The 23381-nt window shown below is 32.6% G+C and overlaps 1 protein-coding gene across 2 annotated transcripts in view; it reads left to right on the forward strand.

Moving 5' to 3' along the window:
• LOC110033182 (peptidyl-prolyl cis-trans isomerase CYP71) overlaps positions 1–23381 on the forward strand; it is a 37100-nt gene that overhangs the window by 6863 nt on the left and 6856 nt on the right. Inside the window, exons 4-11 of one of the 2 annotated variants that reach the window (XM_020737085.1) lie at positions 4562–4801; positions 5069–5190; positions 12862–12937; positions 13674–13781; positions 14106–14282; positions 16324–16541; positions 17186–17318; positions 17828–18051. In XM_020737085.1, the coding sequence (XP_020592744.1) occupies positions 4562–4801; positions 5069–5190; positions 12862–12937; positions 13674–13781; positions 14106–14282; positions 16324–16541; positions 17186–17318; positions 17828–18051 (1298 nt within the window). Of the gene's footprint in view, positions 1–4553; positions 4802–5068; positions 5191–12861; positions 12938–13673; positions 13782–14105; positions 14283–16323; positions 16542–17185; positions 17319–17827; positions 18052–23381 lie in introns of both variants that reach the window. The other variant, XM_020737086.1, reaches the window with a different exon arrangement.

Genomic DNA, 23381 nt, shown 5'->3' on the forward strand with positions numbered 1-23381 from the left:
TATGTAAATTATGAAAGAATTGAGAAATATAATATTTAAAAGTTTTAAATTTAATTAACTTTAATTAAATTTAATTAATCCCTAATCCTATATTAATTCCGCAGGTTCACTGTAGTTAATCGATATTTCTTCGCCTTTTAATCCTTCGTTTGGTCGAATAGAGCTCGAGCTTTACATTTCTTTCTCCCTCTCCTGAGTCCTCTCCCGCCCTCTCGATTTCGTTCAACAGAAGCTCCTTTGAGGAGCTACGATCGCAGCAGGCCCACGGACGCAAGCATAAGGGATGAGCGGTCACCTGGTAAGCCGCAAACCACGCCCCATATCCCGATTTCCTCTCCCTTTTCTATCGGTTTCGCCCGTACGAGAGGTTCTTCAGATTCCTTCATTTCTTGCAAGCTTCTGCGAGATCGGCAACTAGGCGGCCCGCAGAGTGCCACAATGTGCATTTTAGGGCTCCAAGGAATTTTTGGTGAGTACGAACCCATATTTCATACTATTTGAGAGTTTAATTTTCTTTCTCTTGTATTTTGAGTTTTGTCTCATTTTTCGTATCTTTTTTTCTCTTCGACAGTCATCATAGGCATCGATCTTGTGCTAAAAGTGTCGGTTTGCGAGCTCCATAGGGTATTCTGGCACGAATTCAATGAATGAATGAGGAGTTTGATAAGATAAGAAGAAGTGAGAAGAAAATTTAGTCTTTTTGGAGAAGAGTTGGTTGCCGAGAAGGCTGTTTAAGATATATTTGAGCGGTTAAATTACTTTATGAGCCAAGATATCTTTAAATCCTAAGTTAATTGCGGATTTAGGTTATTTTTTCGGGCGGTAGACTTGTAGTGAGAGTGTGGATATTCACGGTAAAACAACCCCATAAATTCATGTAAGGTAATCTTATGGTAATTTAAGAAGATTAATTCAATTAACATAAATTGTTAAAATTTTTTTTATAGGTTATTGAGCTCAATAAAAAAGACACCACAACCTCAAGCTAATTATCGAGATTAAGACTTTAACGTGACAACTGAGGTGAGTAATTAAATTTATGTAATCATTTTTATTTCAAAACATATGTTGATTTAATGTATGTTTTAGTTCAGTTAGATTTATATTGCAGTATATTCTTTATATTTTTAGATAGAAAGTTATGTATGACTGAAGAATTATAAAAGATGTGCATGTATGATATTTAGATAGACATTATATGTAAGTAAGATAAACATGTAGGAAAGATATGCATGATATAAGTAAAAGATATGTGCGAGATAGATGGAAGTAAGAAATATGTATGAGATAGATATATAAATGATATAAAAGATGTCTGATGAATGTTGAATAACAGAGAAATATGCATGTTAGTAGATGCATAAAGATGTCCCAGAATAATGTATGTATGAAGAATGAAGTAATTTATATGTGAATGTTTGCATGTGCATGTTGAGAGCAGGATTCCACCTCCTAATAGTGCATACAGTGGATGCCAGTGTATCTGTGTGCGTAGAGTTTTTCTACCACCCCAGATAATTATGATGGTTAGATCACTAACCGTTGTGTCGAAGGAATAAGATCGGTCAGGGGCGAGTAGACTAGAGCTTACCTCCTCAGACAGTTGTGATGTTTACATTGCTAACCCCTGTGCCGATAGGATAATATCGACTAGGGGCAGCTAGGGGCATTTCCAGTAGATCGCTAACTGTTGTTTCGACGAGAGCTGATGTGGTAATATCAGTCAAGGGTATGTTAGATTGTTGACAGAATGACGGTGATCCTCACTTAGATAGAAATGTATGTAAATAATATAAAGTAAAATTAAAGTTAAGATAAATGCATATGAAAGATTAATATATGTTCATTTAAAAAATGTTATTGATACATGCATTAATATGTATCAGATTGCTTATAAAATTATGAAATACCAGTATATTCTAAGATTTCTTATAGACTGACATACATATTATATTCTTTTTCTTAGATTACTATAGTTTAAAAGTGTGATTACTCTAATTTTATCTTTAGATAACTAATTATGTTGTTTCAATATTATTGTTTAGGTTTTAAAGATTTAAACAAGACGAATAGTAGATGAACAAATGTATACAGGAGGCGAGAACAACAACCAAAAATGTGAAAATTTCTACTTGTTATTTTTAATTTCTTATTTTTAGTGGCTCTCTCATTATTATTTGAATATTAAATTATTAGTGATATAATTAAAATAACAGAGAATTGATTTCCATCGTCCGACTGCCAATTTCCGTTTTGGTTAACCCAAGTCCCGGGTCGGATCGTGACAAATATAATGATTAGTATTTACCACACTTAAATCTTAAATGTTCGTATTGCAATAAAAAAACCTATCTCGAGCATTGAGGCTCCTAGAAAGAATTTTGTCAATATTGGATGAGCACAAACTGTCAATGTTGGACAAGCACAAACTAAATTTTTTAAGCTTGATACTAAGTGGGCAAACTTATGGGAGACTGTGGGTGAAAAAGCTAGGAGCTTGTGTTAGAGTGGGGTGTCTACAAGTGCGGGTGATGCATGTTTGTGAGAGTGAAATGACAATCTTGATGTCTGCATGTGTTGCTATAGTTTATGAATTAGTATGCAACTTGCAAAGGAAGTAGCTTAATTTTACTACTATGAAAACAAACTTGTAATTTTGTCTAAAAATCTTTGACTATTTGTATGTTAGATTAAGGGTCTGTTTGAGGCAGCTGCAGTTGTTTTAAGAAACAGTTGTGAAACTATTGTAGAAAAAACTACTTTTTAAAAAATTACGGTGGTTATTATAAATTTATTTTATTTTCAAAAAATCAGATCACAGCTTTCTAGTAGTTACCACACTTTTACAGCTCAGATTGAAAACAAACAACTTTCTACCATAAAAATTTCTAAAAAGTGGCAAAAAAGCAATTTCTCAAATAAAACTGCGGTGACAATCTATAAAGTAAAGTAGATAGAAAGCTGTCTCAAACAGATCCTAAATCAAATCTTTGTCATCCATGAATCATGATGTAACATCTGATATCTTTTGGATTTTTTATTTCTTTCAAACCATTGCATTTATGGCACTTTGCTATGATTTCATCTCCTTCCATTTCAAATTTATGAATCTAATTTTCTTTGTAATTTTAATTTGTTGCTCTTTATGTGTGTCTTTGTTCCCCAGTATCTAATCTTTATATAATCATCGTGCTTTATGTTCTTGATTGTTTTGCAAGCTATGTGATATTCAAATAACCTAATGACAATTTTCAAAAAGCTTCTTTCTTCTGCACTTCAATCTTTGATTTTCTTATATTAGTTTATTGCAGTAAATTGTTCTCCATGAATACAATTTGTTACGGTATGATTAACAGTATCGATATCCTTTCCAACTTCTTGATTTTAAATATGCATTTCTTTGTCTGCTTTTCTTTATTTTTCCGCAGACCTCATTGAATGCGTTCTAATGATCATGCATACCTTTAAATAACTATTAATTCAAATTGTACTCAGACAACTTTTCAAGCAGAAGATTTTTAAGTTTTGATCTTCAGGCCCTCGAGACTTTGTAATGCATTTTTGAAATTTTTTCTTTTCTTTTATCATTTGGCCCCAGAGCATAAAATCAGCTTTCAAAGCACCATTGTCTCGCCAGCATCTCATGTATTTATTGCAATATATCACTGATGTTTCCTTGCATTGTACTGTTTGATTTATCCACTTAATAATCTCTATGATTTTGTGATTGAGTGCTGAGGAAAAAAAGATGATGTGTATTAAACAGTTGAAGTTCACATTCTAAGTATGATGTTAGTATCTGCCATTTAAAATCTAGCAATAAATAGAGAAAAGTGTCAAAATAATCTTCTGCGGGGGGTCATTTTAGTCCCAAAATTTATGAAAGTGTCAATTTAATCCCTAGACTCTTTTAATATGGGCTGAATAATCCCGAAAGAGGACTATTTTAACCCAAATTTAAAAACTTTGAGGACTAATTTAATTTAACACTTTATAGACTTAGGGACTAAAATGACCCCATCTAAACTGTCAGGGGACTATTTTGACACTTGTAATAAATATGAAATTAAAATGGGACATTGACATTCGTACCGCACAAATCTTATGTATTTACATATCTATTACTTTAACATTCCTATTTACTTGCATACCACTCAAAACTTTAACATCACATAAAAAATACCACCTTCATTACCTTTAAAAGTAAAATACACCTTTTCATCATAGGCTTTTGATACCGAGTTGTTATAAATGTAACTATCAAACTTTGGGTGTTGGATATGTTAATATGTAAGAATTGTTTGGTTTGTATGTGAATTTCCCAATTAAAATTTCATATTACTATTTCTAGAGCTCACCCTGCAAAAAAAAAAAAAAAACGTTACAATGTTCGTTCTGTCTTTTGCATGATTTTCATTTAATGATTTTGTAGTGTGATATTTCTGTCTACTTTTTTTTTGGAGCTGTTTATCTTCCTGACATATTCAATCCACACCCCACGCATAATAAGCTAAAAGATGATATAAGCAGCTGTCAATTGTAACGTGGTTCAGTGATGCAGGTCAGTGTTGATGGCTTATTTTGCTGCACAATCTCTAGCGATCAGTCCGTGAAAATTTATGATGTCGTAAATTATGATATGATGGTTATGTTGAGATTGTCATTCGTACCTGGAGCTGTTGAATGGGTCTACAAACAAGGAGCTGTGAAGGCCAAGCTCGCAATCAGTGAACGTCATTCCCGTTTTGTTCATGTTTATGATGCACATGCTGGTTCCAATGACCCAATAGTTTCAAGAGAGGTCTGTTTGTTCTTAAATCACAATTAATTTGAATTATTTTTTGGAAGCTTTACATACATACCCACTCAAAATTCTTATGTATTTACATATCTAACACCTAAACTTAAATTCTTACATACATGCCACCTTCCCCATGCATGAAAAGGTGTATTTCAATTTTTAAAAGTTAAAATAGTGTTATTTATGATTGATATGTAAGAATTGAGTGCTATGCCTGTAAATCTTCTTTTTATTTAACTACTATACATTTAACCTTTACCCCTTTAGATTCATATGGGACCTCTGAAAGTTATGAAATATAACCACATATATGATACTGTAATTTCTGCCGATGCTAAAGGAGTTCTTGAATACTGGAGCCCTGCAACATTGCAATTTCCTGAAGATGGGTATGTGTATTGTTTTTTTTTTGTTTCTATCAACCTTAAACCAGGAAATTTTATCGTTTTATCATAAACTATGTTGGTTGCATGGTATCAAATTTATAAAAAAACCCACTGCTGTTTTTTATTGTTGTTATTCACCTTGTCTTCTCTCTTCATTTATAATTTTTTTTTGTTTTTATTTTATCTTGTTTATGTTTTGATTTGAAACGAAATATATTTGGTATCTTTGATTAAGATATGGTGGCTTTTGTAAACACCTAAAACATCTAAAAGTTGTTTTGAGTGCTTTTAAAAATATTATTTGTTTATTTTTAGAAAAAAAACTATATATTAACAACACATTAAATAAACATGTTTTTTTTTCTTAAAGTGGAAAAGACAAAAAATTAAAATTGATCCTGAAGGTTTGATGAGAAAAAATAATGATTCTTCCTAAATTTCATAAGTAGTGTTGACAAGATAAATTTTAGAGGAATTCCAGATTGGGAAAGCTACAAATTCCGCAAATCCCTTGCTAGAAAATAGGAAACTGAAACTAACAAAAATAGGAAATTATGAAAATAAAAAAAAAATTAAACTAGAAATTTCTAAATGTAGAAAACTCTAATTTTTCTCCTAGAAATCCGATACTTCACCTCATGTTGGAGCATAAATATCTATCATGGCCAACTTACATACGAGGAGCTCAAAATTTGACTTGAAAAGTTTTTTGGTGAAGATAACTACTATTTATTGCGCAGTAGGAATAAAAGGCAAACAAAGCTGCTCCACAATCAATCACTTCTTTATGAAGTGTCTGCCAATTTCTACATGCTTTGAGCTATCATGTTTTAATGAATTTTGTGCAATATTTATTGTTGTTTTATTGTCACTGTACAACTTAATTGAAATGTTATCGGGATCCGTAGCTCTTCCAAAATTATCTTCAACCATGAAATCTCACATACTTCTTTTGCCATAGCCTTATATTCTGCCTTAGCCGTGCTCATTGCATCCACATTTTGTATCTTACTTCATAATATAACCAGATTTCCACATACATAAGTACAATATCTGAGACGTCGTTCTCTTGTCAATAATTGAGCTTGTCGTATCTTCATTAGTTTATGCCTTTACATTAAGTTGTGTGGTCTTCTGAATGACTATGCTCTTGTCTGGCAAACTTTTTAGGTATATGAAAATTCTATTAACTGGTTGAAGGTGTTTCTCATTGGGTGAATGCATAAAATAGTTTAACGAACTCAGACCAAAGATAATATCTAGCCGTATATGTGATAAATATATCAACTTTCTCATTAATTTTTGATACCGAATATATTCATTAGATCACATTCCTTTCAATCTCCTAGTTTTTGATTAAGACTAATTTGAGTGTTTATAGGCTTACAATCACTGTCCCAGTTTCTTTGAGAACATCAAGAACATACTTTCGTTTGGAAACACCAATTTTTGTTTTGATGGACTAATTTTCATTCTAAGGAAATACCTCAAAGATTTTAAGTCATTGATTTAAAAAATTGATGAGAGAGAAGTCTTCAAATAGTCTATTTCGTCTACATAGACAATTAAAATGAACGTCTTCCCATCATTTAAATGTCCATAAAATATTATGTGATATCATTGCCCTTGAGTATACCCCTGACTTTTAGCAAATAGAATAAATTTCTCAAATCACGCTCTTGGTGGCTGCTTTAACTCATATATGAACTTCTTTAATTGACACACTTTTGTGCCAAACTTTTCACTAAATACTAAAGGTGCGTCCATATACACTACTTTCTTTAAGTTTTTATTCAGTAATGCATTTTTTATATCCAACTGTTGTAAGGATCATTCAAGATTAGCTGCAAATGATAGAAGAACTTTTATAGAGTTTAGTTTTGCGATTGAGGCAATTTCTAAATAATCAATGTCATATGTCTGAGTGATCCCTTGGTAACTAGTCAAGCCTTGTATCGTCTTGAGAGCCACAAACTTATACTTGACTTTGAACACTTATCTGCACCTTACATTTGTCTTGTCGACTTTGAACACTTATCTGCACCTTACATTTGTCTTTTCTCCAAGTAGATCAATCAACCTTGCGTGTCATTTTTTTAGGAGCTTTTATCTCTTCGAAAATAGTTTTTTTCCACTTAGGAACTTTTAGAGTGTCCTGCACAGCACTAAAAATCTTTATACAAGACAAGTGTGAGGTAAACGCATGAAAATAAGTGATAGATTTTCATATAATATATAATGGGACAATGAATTTTTAGTACAGGATTTCACACCCTTACAAGCGACAATGGGAAGACTGGAATCATTAGGCTTAGGATTGAGGCTAGACTCAGGTTCAGGACTAGAAAAATTGAAACTCGAAGATGAAGTGGGTTGAACATGGGGTAAAAACTTAGTGAGGACATCACTTGTAGGATTGTTCATGGATTTTGGGGAGTGCAAAGAATTCATAGACCTTTTATTTTTGAGTTATCCTTTGGAGCGTATAGATGATGTGTGAAAAGATTGCATGAATTTCTTTATATTTTGCACATCTTTTTGAAAGAAGTTGTACTTTATAGAAAGGTATTTGCATGTTTTCCTTGCAGGTATAACATGTATTAGGAGTGTAACAAAGTGGAAGAAGCCTGGAGCAAAAAGGAGAAAATTTTAAAAAAAAAAAAAGTTTGTGAAGGCTGAGGCAATGACGCCAAGCACTGGGCGCTTAGGCGCCAACAAAGCCTGGAAAACTGAGAGAATGAGGCCAAGTCGTCAACCACGGGGCACCATGGCCCCAGCTATGAAGGCTAAGGCCATGGCGCCATATCCCCGACCAACAAAGTGCAACCCGACAGGTTGGCGCTTAGGCGCAACCACTGGGACATGGCCCTAGTCCTAAAGGCCAGAATAGAGCGACGCCTAGGCAGCAGTACCAAATTTAACACAATTTTGAGGCAGTTCAGAGCAGTTTCAGAGCTATTTAATGATAATTTTAAGAGCAGTTTGTAGTGGATTTGAAGAGGAGAAGAAGAGTTCGTGAAGGAGAAGTCTAGAGAGTTTTCTTGGTGGTGATTTCTGTTGTGTGTGTTGGGTTAGAGAGTGTTTAGGAGGGATTTTCCTCCATTGTTTGTAAGTGTCCTAGGCTTGTTCTAAGCAAGTCTAGGGGTGTGAGTTGTGCTGTGTTGTAAGTTCTGATTGTGTAAGGAGTTCCAAGAGAAGAGTAAGGGCTTGGGTGGTGCAATCTCAAGGCAAATTGAGGGAGAGAGAAATATACTTGTGATTTGGATTTATAGTTTTTCTAAAACACATTTGTATGTTGAATTTTTTTGTTTCAATGCATTCTGGTGTTGTTTTATCCATGCTTCTGAATAAATTTTCTTGCTTTTTCTTGTGGTGATGTAGTAGGTGTGTAGGAATGTGGATAGCATGCATGACATAATTTTTATTCTATATTTGTGATAATTTACTTCTGCACTTAGTTTACTTTTCAATCTGACCAATTGATGTGTTAAAATGTGTTGTGAACCCGTAAGGACTCGGATGGGTTGCGACATAAACAACTAAGAAAATCACGTTGAACTATAGGATATGAATCAAAGTACACTGTAGGGGGATGCAAATAAATATAGAGATAATTTCATTGGGGTTAAGAAATTAATGTCATTTTAAACACGTCTCTTTATATGCTCAGAAGAGGGTAAAGAGGATTTATGCTTCTATTTGTCACAATATTTTACCTTATTTTACATTTTTTCCACATCTAAACTATACTATTATCACTGCAAGGAAATGTAACCTTAGCACTTGCACAACCAATTTACTTAAGGTAGTTAGAAATTCTATAAGAGTAACTTTATATAATTGCAGTAGGTTTGTTACTAAAACTTAAGTATTTCAATATTCCAAACTAAGAAAGAATTAAGTAGACTAGAATATTTTTCTACTTTGGATTCCAGTGTTCCCTGTAGGTTTGACATTCCTGACTCTTCAGAGTCGTACATTACTAAAACGATATGTACTTGAGTGAGAAACCTCAGTGTGTAGGAAAATCTGATTTTAATATTTCAATCAAGTTAATAGAGAGCAAACTGAATTTTCCAGTGTCGTTATCAGGCTTTACATTATTGTGATAACAGTTGAGGCGGATCAGTAGACAATGCCAAATGATACTAGTGTCATGGTTCTTTTTTATGTTTCTTCTTTGTTAGTTATAGAATCATGAATAACATGAGATGACACTGGGAAGACCTGAATCGTCTTCAATATTTACTCACTTTCTCTTGATATAATATAGTTTGAACTTTTAGGTTGTTGAACAGCTAAGATTGAGGAGGTATTATTTTTTTAATGTTTGATTTGGAAAAGATCCTAAAACATAGTAGCCGAATCTTTGTTTTGTTTCGTCCTTGCAGATGTGGTGTGAAAAAAGGGTGCAATTTAAAAAATGTGACATCTAGTGGTCAGCTTCTTAAAATGAGATCAAAATATTTATTCTCCATTTAGTGGGAGCATAACCAACAAACATACATTTTTTGGCTCTAGGTTCAAATTTTCTTCATATATGGCTATGAATGTGAACAAATGTTATTAAAAATAAGTGAGCCGATTTGTTATATAAATTTTATGAAAAATATCAATAAGTGTTTGAAAGTTTAAAATCTTATTGGGTGTTCTATTTATAAGAAGTGTAGCAGTAAAAATAACTTAACTTTAAATATATTTTGATGGTTGATTGGTAAAGATCAATGCCCGAGCTACTTTTAATAAGTGTTTGTATTTTCTTTCAGCCAAATCATTTTATTGCAGATTGTCGACACAAGTGCTTTAATGAACTACATCTTTTTAAGAAGTTGATCAAAATTTTTTGAAATATTCTCAGTCATCATGATTCTGTAATATTTGAATATTTTTTTGAAACTGTGTTTGTATAATGGTGTAAAATTTTTTGAAAATTATTTCTATTTTATATTTTTCTTCATTAAATAAACCCACTTAATGTTGTGCGATCATCAATAAATGTCAAAAATCATTTTTTATCATAATATGTAAGAGTTCTACAAGGACCCAAGATATCATTATGAATAAAAGTAAATTGTATGGTTGGTTTGTAAGTTTGAGTGAAAAAGACGCAGGATGATGTTTGGTAAACCAACAAATTTCATATTAAAATAAGATATTTTATTTTGAAATAAATTGTAAAATAAGCATTTTAGATGCTGAAAATTTAGATGATTTATATCGTCAAAACATAATGTCATTATATATAGAAAAAATATCAAAGCATATGCTAGTATATTGGCAATATCTATTCGAGTCAGGTTGTTCTCAAAATAAAAATTCAATATTTTTCCTTAGCACTGTCAACAATCATCGTAATAGTCGATTTTTAAAACCTACAATAAGAGGAGTATAAATTTGCTTGACATTGATAGTTAAAAGTAATCTTCCTATGGACAATAAGTTATGAGATAAATTGGGAACATGGAACATATCGTGGAGAGTTAACAATGAAGTAAATTTGATAGTTCCTACCCTAATAATTATCGAGAGTGAACTATCTTAGGGTTTACCATGAAGCTTCAAACTTGTCTCATTCGTATGGTATGATTTTTTACAATTCTCGTACTATATTTTCTTGTGCCTTCATTGTCAGTATCAACCCCTTCTGATACAAGAACCCAGTTTTTATGATTATAAAGTGGGTCAGTGTTATGCAATATGATTTTTCTCGAGTCCTCATCTCTAATCTTAGAAATGCTTTCTTGAATAGAAGATAGTGTCTTCTTCTTGAGAATGGGACTTGCAAAAGATATCTAAAACCCAATCGTTTCTTTTTTGCCTTCTTATGGCAAGCATAGTCTTTCAAATTCTCCCAAACATCGTCATAATATTGATAAACTCCTTTGATAATGTTATCAACTCATTGTAAAACTCAAAATTTTTTGAAGAATTCTCTAGGACTAAATAAGATCTTGAACTGTTTCCTACACATCTTGGGTAGTGGGAAGAAAGTTATGATGTTTCCATTGGCGGGTTCCATGGAGTTGATTGGAAGAAAGTGGTAATAGAGTTTTCAAACTATTATTTTTTCATATTAGAATCATCAACAGCAGGTTGTAAATTTATCTATTTAAATGCCTAATTTTGCCTCCTTTTAGTGACAAATTTTACGGATAGATCTCACTCGAGATCGGCTTTTTGAAAATCAGTCCGACCGATTCGATCGTGAACCGTTTTGTGGTCCGGTCCCAACTTTCAATTGAACAATTTATGCAACAAACAGTTCCGGACCACCACAAACCGTTGTTCTACCGACAAACTGGTTCTGGTTCTGGTTAACTAGAACTGGCTTGAACACTGTAAAGTGCATGTGCTTCGTTTTCCCTCCCCATGGCGTCTATGAGGCTTAAATCCTTAACTATATCATCTTGTCCCCAAACCGAGAGAACCTTCATCCCACATCGCTTTTCATGTGAGACATCATCGTTCACTGTTGCTCATGGTTCATTAGCCATTCACTTTCATTCATCATTTGTAATTTGTCCACCCCGAATTCAGTTCACCAGACATTTGACTTCTTTCATATTTTGTTGGCTGTTTGCAAGTAAAATCATCTTTCTATGTGTTTTTTCTTCTTTTCTCGTACTTTGTAGGTTGTACTGTAGTTGTTGTTGTTGGTTGTTGCAATGCACTTTTATTGGATGTCCGCTTTGTTTTGCTTATATGGATTAAATAGCTGCAGAGTCACTCTTCTCTTACCTTTCTATAGTTAATGGCTTAAAGTAGATTGCAGAATAACAAATAATCTATTTTTAAGTCAATCATCACAACTCTATAGAACCATTATTCAAATTTAGGCCTAAAGGCTAAACCAATTATGTCTGAACTTTTTTGTTTTTATATGTTTAATTTGTATTATGACATCATTATTATATCATTTTGATTATATTTAAATAATTTTTTTAATTATTATATCATCTGTTATAAATCCTGGTTGGATCCCGGTCAAACGAATGAACCTTGAACCTCTCTCTCTTTCGATTTGTGTCTTGTCCGATTTTCAGAACCTTGGTCAAGATAGTTATGCCTATTGAGTATTGTAACCGTGAGATAAGGGGCTGAACTCTAGGAATAATAATCTGCATATGCAAGTGTGAGAAGAGTTGTAGGGTGGGACGAAGTGGTTTCAGAATTACCAAAACTAGCAGATACTGTAGAATTTCTTTGGGCACTAGTCATTGCCGACTTATACAGAAGCATCATAAGAAAGAAGAATGGAAATAAGGCATGGGGTTCTAATATCATGTAGGTTTTATGTGAAGAAAAAATAATGATTCTTCTTAAATCATAAGAGATGTTTACAAGATAAATGACAGAAATATCACCAAATTAACAAGCCACAAAATCAGTAAATCTCCATGCTAGAACATAAGAAACAGAAATTATCGAAAATAAAAAATTCTAATTTCTCTCCTAAAAATCCGACAGATCCCAAGCAAGCAATTAGTTTTTTATTGTTATTATCCGGCAGTCTTTGGCTGCACAGTTGCTTTTTTTTTTTAGTACTTTTAGTACCTATTTGTGATAATTCCATATACACATTTGAATAAATAATTTGTTGTTGTATGTTTGAAGCATCTATAAAATCTTGCTTTCCTTAGCTCCTGATTGCCGTACTCACGTTGATGAATGCAGGGTAAGTTTCAGGTTGAAAACAGATACAAATCTTTTTGATATTGCCAAAGCGAAGGCAACTGTTTCAGCCATTGAGGTAATGACTCCAAAATGCTTAATGTTACCAATTATTTCTATTCTGCTTTCAAGAATTCCTTGCTTCCGTGGCTAGTATTTTTTAGGACAACTAGAAAGTGGATTGAGATGGTGCAAAGTGGCATAATTATGATTGGAGATTTTGTAAAATGAGGGTTGGAAATGATTTGAATTGATTGTATAGGGGTTAATGTAAACTATCACGTTGAATCAGGAAGTTCTAAAAAAGCTGACCCAACTTAGTTAAATTGGCTAATTCTGGTTATTTTCCTTTTTTCTCTCTAGATTTTGTGAAGAAGTTTCAAATTGTCTTTCTTTTATGATCTCAATGAAAGCTAAGAGGCAATCATTTTATTTATTTATTTATTTTTTTGTGTTTATATTTTGATTCAACAAAAACGCTCAAAATTTGTTTTGTTATTGTTGTGTAGTGGGATAAAGGCTTGTTGTTGTATGTTTTGATTTGAGATAGCATGTTTTGCTATTTGATTAAAGTGTAGTTATTTAAGAAGCGCTCAATACTTGAAAGATATTTTGAGTATTTTCAAAAGTATGTTAATTTGTTGTTACGAACAAAAATGAAAAAATTTAAAAAACACACTAAATAAATATGTTTTTAAAAATAAAAGAAAAATAAAATGAAAACAAAAACAAAAATTGATCCCAAATAAGCCCTAAAGTTTTGATGACTATGCATAATCAACTGTTTTTCATTGACGCAACCCACTTTTTCTCAGGTTAGCTCTGATGGGAAGCAGTTTGCTGTAACATCTCCAGACAGAAGGATCCGGGTTTATCGGTTTAAAACAGGTAAAATGTGGCGGATGTATGATGAATCTCTGGAGGTACGAGTCTTTTCTGAACTTACCTTCATATTCATGTAAGCAATTAACGTTCAAAGTTTAATTTTTGGGATATTTACATGCATACCACCCAAATTCTATGTATTTTAAACTTTGTTTTTTTACATCTATACCACACAAAATACATCTATACCACACAAAATTTTCATATCACATAAAAAAATCACCATTTTAACTTTAAAAAGTGAAATACACGTTTTCATGCATAGATAAGATGATATGTATGTAACAATTGAAGAAGATCTGTAAATACATGGGAATTGAGTGCTGTTTATAAATCTTTCTAAGTTTCTTTTTGCTGTGTAGGTTGCTCAGGATCTACAGAGAAGCGATGTTCCTTTATATCGCCTTGAAGCAATTGACTTTGGTCGAAGAATGGCCGTTGAGAGAGAAATAGAGAAAACGGAAAGTGCTCCTCAATCAAATGCTATTTTTGACGAGAGTTGTAACTTCCTTCTTTATGCAACATTACTGGGGATTAAAGTAAGTATTTAGTCTCACTTAGTTTGATACAGAACACATAAACATTTCAGGAATTTACTCTATTGTTGCCATCATAATTTCCATACTAAATGATGTCAATATGGGATTTATTAAGAACAGAGGGAGAGATGGAAAATGATGTCTTTTCTTGAAGGATCCAAATGCTAATGTGCAACTTGACTAAGCATTAAAGAAAAAGAAGATTTACAAACATTTTACTCAATTTTTATGTATTTACATATCTAACACCTAATCTTCACTTTTTACATATATCCACCTTAGCTATGTATAAAAGGTGTGTTTTACTTTTTTTAAAGTTAAAATGACGGTAGTTTTTATGTGATATGAAAATTTAGGTGGTATAAATGTAAAAAAGTAAAGTTGAATTAAGTGTTAGATATGTAAATACATAGGAATTGTGTGGTATGCATGCGAATGCCCCTAAAGAAAACTGTTCGTATATACATTGAAGTCATAATGTCTAAGAACAGATTGCCCAAATGAAAACGAAGGACTTCTAATATCTCGAGGGATGATGCCAGAGGTATTTGTCTTAAAATCTGCGGAGGAAGTACCCAAATGAGAGGAACGACTGTTCATCGCACATGAAGCTGAGGGTGAATGTGTAAGGGCAGTAGGATTGTGGATGGAATACACAATTCGAGGCCTTCTTGCACAATTCACTTCTAAATTCAAGCATGCATGGATAATCTCCCTTAGCTCTTAGAAGCAGTTGTATACCTTTGCTATCTTTAGGACATCAAAATTGAATCCTTATTTTCAAGTGATAGCCTTGAATTTCATGTAATGCCTATGGGCAATCTAGTCCATTGAATAATTATTTCATCAGAATTCATTTTTTTTATGTTTTCTTCTTTAAGTAGATGGCCAGGCGGCCTCCCTTGCTCCTTCTCTTGTAGCCTAAAACCTAGCAGTAATATTCTATGGCCTCCGCCCCTCTATACCCACTTAAACTGTTTGCCAAATGTAATTAGCTTTTTTTCTTTGCTAAGAACCTGTAAGTCCACTCTAAGGGGCTGTATGGATGCAAGTAGGATTTATTAAATCCAGAAATACTTAAATCAACCCATCCTTTTGATTTAGTAAATCTGGATTTAGGCCGAATCAAAGGCAAAATTGGATTTTATTAAATCCAAAAATTTGTAAATCCATGGAACTCCTGCTTTCTGCTGTCGGATTTAGTAAATCCAAGTGCTAAATCCTATTAAAAGCCTGTCAAACAGCTCCTAAGTACCCGACTAACCCTAAAACCACACCTAATCGCCAGCTGTAACCTTTTCTATCCTCTCCTACATGGCAATTCTTAAACCCTAGCCAACCCCCACAATTGGCCCACCCTTTTCCCCAGCGAAATTGCAAATCTTAGACCATTACAACCACCCTGATTATACATAATCTAAAGCACGTTCTCATCTTTTTGAAGTTGAACTGCTCATTTACTTTCAATGGATGGATGTAGAGCTTATCAACGGTTGCTTCTTGAAGTTAAGCTTTTAAAACCTTGAAACCACACCTGATGCATGTTCTATTTATTTATATTGATTTTATGGCTGGGAGCATGCAGGGAAAAGTTCCTGTGCAATAAGAACTTCAATATTACCCTCTTGTGTGTTACTCCTCCATTTTCAACACTTGACTAATCTAAATGATGAACCAAAAGAGTTATATTTTGAAAAAATGATTGACTAAATTGGATAAGAGGAAAAATCTGTCTAGAATAAACACACATATGACATAAGGACCGTTTTATTTACTCATTTTGTCTGTTTTTTTCTGGGTTTGAGCTTGAATTGGGAATTGAGGCATAATATTTAGCCTGATTTTTGCTGTATTTGATGTAGGAACCTTCTTGTCTGGTCAGGCGTTCTTATTACATTTCTTGTAATTTGTAACTATTCCACTTTTATCATTTCTTGTCCAAAACTTTTTCTTCATTCTAACAATTTCTTTGTATTATGTTTTCAATTATAGTGACGCTCTGTTTTTCTCTTTTTATTATTGTCTTTACTTTTCACTACAGATTGTAAATTTGCATACAAATAAGGTAGCTCGTATTCTTGGGAAGGTTGAGAATAATGATAGATTCTTAAGAATTGCGTTGTACCAAGGCGACAAGAGCAGTAAGAAGATTCGGAAGATTCCTTCAGCGGCAGCAAATGTGAATGACGCCAAAGAACCTTTAGTCGATCCTACTCTTTTTTGTTGTGCTTTTAAAAAACACAGGATTTATTTATTCAGGTATATTTTTATGCCTTGAACATGTTATATATACTAGTTTTTCTGTCATTTTTTAGGGCATTTACATACATACCATCCCATTCTTATGTATTTAAATATTTAACACCTAAACCTTGATTTTTACATTGGTACCACCCAATCCTTCATATCACATAAGAAATACCACTATTTTAACTTTTAAAAAGTGAAATGCACCATTCTATGCATAGGTAAGGTAGACTATACGTAAAAATTGAAGTTTAGGTTTTGGATATGTAAATACATAAGATTTAAGTGATATGCATGTAAATCTTCCTTTTTTTTTCTCAATTCCTTTTGCTGGGATAATCATAATCTCTTACATGTCATCATTTTAGCTGTATTTCGGCTCCCTTGAGAGTTGTCTAGAAGCAGCTCTAGCAGTTTTAGTAAATCCTATAAATTTGGACTTGCTAAATTCTGCTAACAATTGGATTTAATAATTCGGTATTTAAGGCAAAACTGAGAAAGAATTGAGAAGGAACTGGATCTTTACTAAATCCTGAATTTAGGACTGCCATTTTTTTACGTCTGGCAAGCTTTAAGCTAAATTCTGCTTAAATCCTTTACCGGACAGCCCCTTAAAATCACTCAGGTTTTTATTATTATGTTTTTGCTATTGTCAGCCAAAGAGAACCAGAGGAACCAGAAGATGCAACAAAAGGAAGAGATGTTTTCAACGAAAAGCCACCTCCTGACGAACTTCTGGCTGTCTCTGATATTGGAAAAGCTGTCACTTCATCCCTTCCGGATTCAGTGGTAATGTTTCTTCTATACTTTTCCACATTTTCAATCATTTGATGATGCTCTTTCTAATTGATCTATCAAATCTTTTTTATAATGCTTTTATTAGCTTGAAAAATAATTTGATCTAGATATTTCATGAAATTCACCTAATTTTTCTGGACCTCTTATTTTTCAAAAGCTTTGCATTATTTATAGGGATATTTACTTAAGCAGCACACAATTCTTATGTATTTACATGTCTCATACCTAAACTTTCATATTTAGTTATATAGCACTTTGGCGTGCTAAACTTATGCACGAGAAGATGTATTTTACTTTTGAAAAGGTGGTAACAATGCTATTTTTGATTTGATATTAAAGATTTGAGTGCTATGTGTGTAAATATGACTGTTTTCGTGTGAGCTCTGTAAATACGAAAGAATTGTGTGCTATGTATGTAAGTGCCCATTATTTATATACTTGATTGCATACAATGAAGCAGTCCCAAGTAATTGGCCTAACCTCAATTCTTACATTATCAGGTGCTGCACACCTCTCTTGGTGATATTCACACCAGACTATATCCAGAAGAATGTCCCAAGACTGTCGAAAATTTCACAACTCATTGTAGGAATGGATATTATGATAATCTTATCTTCCACCGTGTAATTAAAGGCTTCATGATTCAGACGGGAGATCCATTGGGAGATGGTACCGGCGGGCAGTCCATATGGGGTCGAGAATTTGAGGATGAATTTCACAAAAGGTAAACTTGCTACTCATGCTAGAATTCAGATGCCAGTTTCATCGATTCATCTGTTCAACAAGCGTTTGTTTTACTTATTGAAAGATTTACATGCATACCACTAAATTCTTATGTATTTACATATCTAGCACCTAAACTTCAATTTTTACATATATGCCCCTTTATCTATGCATGAAAAGGTGTATTTGACTTTTTTAAACTTAAAATAGTGGTATTTTTTATGTGATGTGAAAGATTTGGGTGGTATATACGTATATGTAAAAGGCAAAGTTTAGGTGTAATTACATAAGAATTGAATGGTATGTATGTAAATGCCCTTCTTATTTTACAAGTTACATGGTACATCATGAATACATATTACACATATTGCATGCTCATGTGAATCCTTATTAATCTGATATGATATTATTCTGATTAAATTTTTTATGCTTTTATTTTCAAATTCTTATGCAATATATATTGCTTAATATGCATTATTTCCTTTTGGGGAAATATACATATGTAGCACACAATTCTTATGCATTTATATATCTCACACCTGAACTATCATATTTACATACACAACACTTTTTTGCTGTAAATCTATGCATGAAAATGTGTATTTTATTTTTTAAAAAGCTGTAATAGTGCTATTTTTAATGTGATATTATAAATTTGAGTGCTACGTGTGTAAATATGAAACTTTAGGTGTGAGATATGTAAATCTATGAGAATTGTGTGCTATGTATGTGCATGCCCCTTTCTTTTAATGCCCCATCAATGTCATTCTTCCAATTGGTTTTGCTTTGCATGCGTAATGATCCTTGGTAATTACATGAGAATCAATTTTATGCATTTCATCTCCTTTCAAATGAAAAAAGGAGGGATAATTTCATCGATAATCTCAGATAATTAGCTTATGAAAATGATTAGAGTTATTTACCTTAATCTTAAATTATTAATGAATTTAATGACATTTTGGCATGCCTACTGGCAATTTCGCACATGTATGTTAGTCGTTGATATGCTGTTCATTTGCATGTGGGCATCAATTTTATGCATTTCATCTCCTTTAAAATGAAAAAGTGTGAGGTAATGTCATCTATAATCCCAAATAATTAGCTAGTAGAGATGTTTAGAGTTATTTGTTTTATTGAGAATTTAATGAGTTTGAATTATGTTTTATTGGGTAATAGGAACTTATACCAATACTACATTTGTAGTCATTGCTATTCTGAAGGAGCCACTATAGGATCTCATTGTAGCCATCATAGGACACACTAGGCACTTTTTTTTTTCATAAAGGGCTCTAGATGTGGTAATGAATATACTTAAAATGAGCCTTTTATTCATAATAAAATAGATTGTATTAAAAATATTTGTAGGTGGTATTATATAGGAAAGTTTATGTAAATTACTCACTAATCTATTGGATTAAAGTTATGTTGAAATTTATTTTTTATAAATAATTATCTAATTAATCATATTAACACATAATTAACTTGTTAAGCATTAAGCATATTTTTATTTAACAATTAAGTTAAATTTGCTACAATTATGAGTATTCAAGATCATAAGAATGTATGATTTAAGCATATGACCATTTATGATGTAATAATTAAGCACTTATAAAATAATTGATTGAAAAATAAATAAAAAAAATAGAAATTCAAGAAAAAAAGTTATCAAAAGTTGTAGGAAATAAGAATAATTTAAGATATAATATATAATTTAGAGTATACTTAGCTAAAATCAAAGTCACTTTAAGTGTGTTCATCTTCCTTGAGCACTTGATTGAATCCTACATAAATACTTTTTTATGTGAAACATTTTTAGCACATACAAAAGACTAATTGATCTTGGATCTTCACTTTGCATTCTTGAATGCATTGGATTGAACATTTTGATATTATATATAGTGCTCAATAGTGCACGTTATGGTGCATAGCTTTTCACGGCACACCTCGCGTCATTTAAATGGCGCTACACAGAGATTCATAATAGCATGTGCTATTTGTGCTATACATGGGAAATGATTTAAATACTTTAGTATTATAAATTTAAAATTTTTATTATTTATTTTTTAGTTTGGATTTCTATGAGATGATTTAGTATCCTGCTTTACTTTCTGCTTTTTTCACTCGACCTTGCTCAACTTTTTACGAGGATTTTTATGCGAAGATTGTGACTGTTGGAAAGGGAGATTGTGTAATTTTTTGAGGGAGCAAGGTGAGTGCTTCACTATGATGCACCGATATAAATAGTAGAACACTGGCACAGTAAAAATTTATTGTGACACCATCATTATAAAAAAATATAAGAAACATGTATGTACTTGACATAATATTATAATATTATATCTTCAAAATTTCAATAATATGTAGCAATTATACAAATTAAAGTAGAAATGAATTCTTATATGAGTAAATGTATTTTTTAAATTTGTCGAACTCTATAAATTTAATTGAAAATGAAATTATCATATGCTATTATAGATTATTAGCTTGAATTTGATATTAATTATTATTTTGAAGAGAAAAAACTTTCTTTAAATAGTTATAGAAAAATAGAATAAAATAAGAAAGTAAAACTAGTGATATCTTTTGAATTGTTTAACTTTCTTTAAATAAAGGTAAATAGATGGCTTAACTTAAGTTTATTTAATATATTTTTAATGTTAAATTTTTATTTGGGACATGTTTCAAACAAGTCTTTTATTATTATTTTTTTCATTATTGTTTTAATTGTATACATAGATTGCTTGTTTGATATTTGTCATGCATATGTCAGACAAGTGCATGTGTCTTGCACGTGTCCAACATGAAACTTCATTATTACAAATTGTAGGTGCATCATAAGCGTTTCACAAGTGAGAAGCTTGAGGCCTCAATTTTGTTACGTTGTAGTTTTTGCATCGTCCTATAATTTAATGAATTGATGTTATTATTTTCAATCTTGTTTGATAAAAATTAGAAAAACTAGCTTTGATATACTTTGGAGAGAATACCAGCAAGTTGTTTACACATGTTCATAAATGGAGCACACATTATACAATTACCAAGGTTCTTTATAAGATGTCTATCAATTTTAATATGTTTTGTATGTTCATACTTACAGGATTATGTACATTATTGACAAATGACTTGTTATCATATAGAGCCTCACGGGACATTTTCACTCATTCTTTAAATCTACAATGATACTTTTTAGCCATAGCAATTCGAAGGTTCTTAATGCAATACATCTAAAAATTTACCTCCAAGTAATTTTACATCCAAATGTTGTGTCAATATGTTGTTTTATCGGTATTCTATCTTTATAACCCATTTTGGATAGATTTAAATTGCTAATTTAAGGTTGTAAATTTCAATTATTAAATTGAGGTTGTAAATGTAGTTCAAAATCAGTACTTACAAACAAGAAAAGAACCCAAAATAGTTAGTAAATGGAAAATGCAAAATCGTCAGTCAATTACCCACAAATATTGATTTATAAAATTTCCATATTTTACTTTATATAAACCAGATTAATTTTCTATTCAATACACACACACACACACACACATTAGTAGGGCCAGCTAGGCCATTTGGACCAGTTCAGCCAAGGGGTTACTAGGGCCGACTAGTTCCTATTTTGGGGGCTAGGATTGCCGCCCAAGGGTGGGGCCCACTTCTAATTATCTATTCTATATATTTATTATTTTCTATTCTAGGATTAGTTTTTGTTGAGATTTATGTTTGGACAGCCTCCGACATCCCCTTTTTCCTTTTAGGGTTGTTTTTGACGGCGAGAAGACATTTTGGCTATAACTCGTTTTCTTTTCTTGTTTGGTATCTTCTTTCTTTAACCCAGCTCCCTTGTTTTTTCCCCTGCTAGATCTGCCTTATGAAAATAATAAATATACACTCCACCTCGTACACCCCAGCCAAAGCACCTCCCATATTTGTCACATACTCCTTCAGACCATCCAACTACTACCATGACCCCCACCACCAAACTTTGCTGCTACCGACAACCTTTGTAACCCCCTTTGGAATCCACACCCCACTGGCCAATTGTCTTCCACCCACTTCACCGTCGCCCGAGGTTGTTTATTTTTGTTGTTATTGTTTATTTCTTATTTTGAAGAGTTGGTGTGACCTATTTGAATTCCAACAATAATATTTTTATTTTTGTTGTGGTTTGAGTTAACTCTGGTATCAATTGACATCAGTGTTAGTCTAACCCTATTCCTCTCCTAGGGTTTCCTAACATCTGTCTTATCTCCTCCATTAAAAATTTTCTTTCCTATTCTCAAATCATAGACAAATTTGTACCTAATCCTAATTTCCCTTGCTGATTTTCGAATTAATTTTCATACACCTTCAATTAGTCTCATACACCTTCTTTTACCTCTCAACTCTAAACCCTAGTCATGCCACCAAGGAGATATATGTTCGAGCATACCTAGGAAAAGATACGAGGGATCCATTGAATTTAGAGGAGGCTTACGGACATGGAGGGTGAAACCGATGGGGAAATTACCCTTGATCGTGATAGGAAAAAATTGAAGGGGCGAAAGAGATGAGAATTTCAATCCCTTCCATAGAGAGAGTTTCAGTGATGAAGAAAAAAAGGCCATGACGCTTGAAATCAAGTATCATAGAAGGCCACATATGGAGGACACATGGACTTTATAATAAATGTGAATCTACCAAAGTTCGACGGAGGTATGGATCTAGACAACTTATTGAATGACTACAATTAGTTGAGATGATCTTTGAATATAAATAGGTGTTAGAAGATAAAAGGTTGAAGCTTGCAAATATCAAATTGAGAAAGAATGTTTCCTTGTGGTGGGAATACTTGCAGTGGCAAAGTAAGAGAGAAGACAATGACAAAGTTATCAAATGAGAGAAGTTGAGGAAGACGATGCATAGAAAATACGTATCTTCTTACTTCTGTCAGGATATATTTCTGAGACTCAACCATCTGCAGTAGAAAGACCTATTAGTGAAGGAGTTCACAACGCAGTTTGACTAGTTGCAAATGAAGCGTGATTTGGTTGAGCCAGATTGTTGTTCGTGAACAACTCGTGTTCAATTTGTGTTCAATTCGTTCACTAAGCGAATGAGCCAAACACACCATTTTTTGTGCTTGATATATATATATATATATATATATATATATGCGCCGCGTACTCAGATCAGTTGTTCGGACATCTGTTTGTCAGTTGTAAGTCCCCTCTGGTTTGAGGTTCGATTCCCCCAAGTGTAGGGTATGGTACTCGATTTATTAAGCGCATAAGGGATGACCGGGGCTCGTATAATAGCCTCAGGTCATTGTTTTAAATAATACTCGTCAATATATAT

The sequence above is a fragment of the Phalaenopsis equestris genome, unplaced genomic scaffold, assembly GCF_001263595.1.
Source record: "Phalaenopsis equestris unplaced genomic scaffold, ASM126359v1 Scaffold001111, whole genome shotgun sequence".
NCBI classification, from domain to species: domain Eukaryota; kingdom Viridiplantae; phylum Streptophyta; class Magnoliopsida; order Asparagales; family Orchidaceae; genus Phalaenopsis; species Phalaenopsis equestris.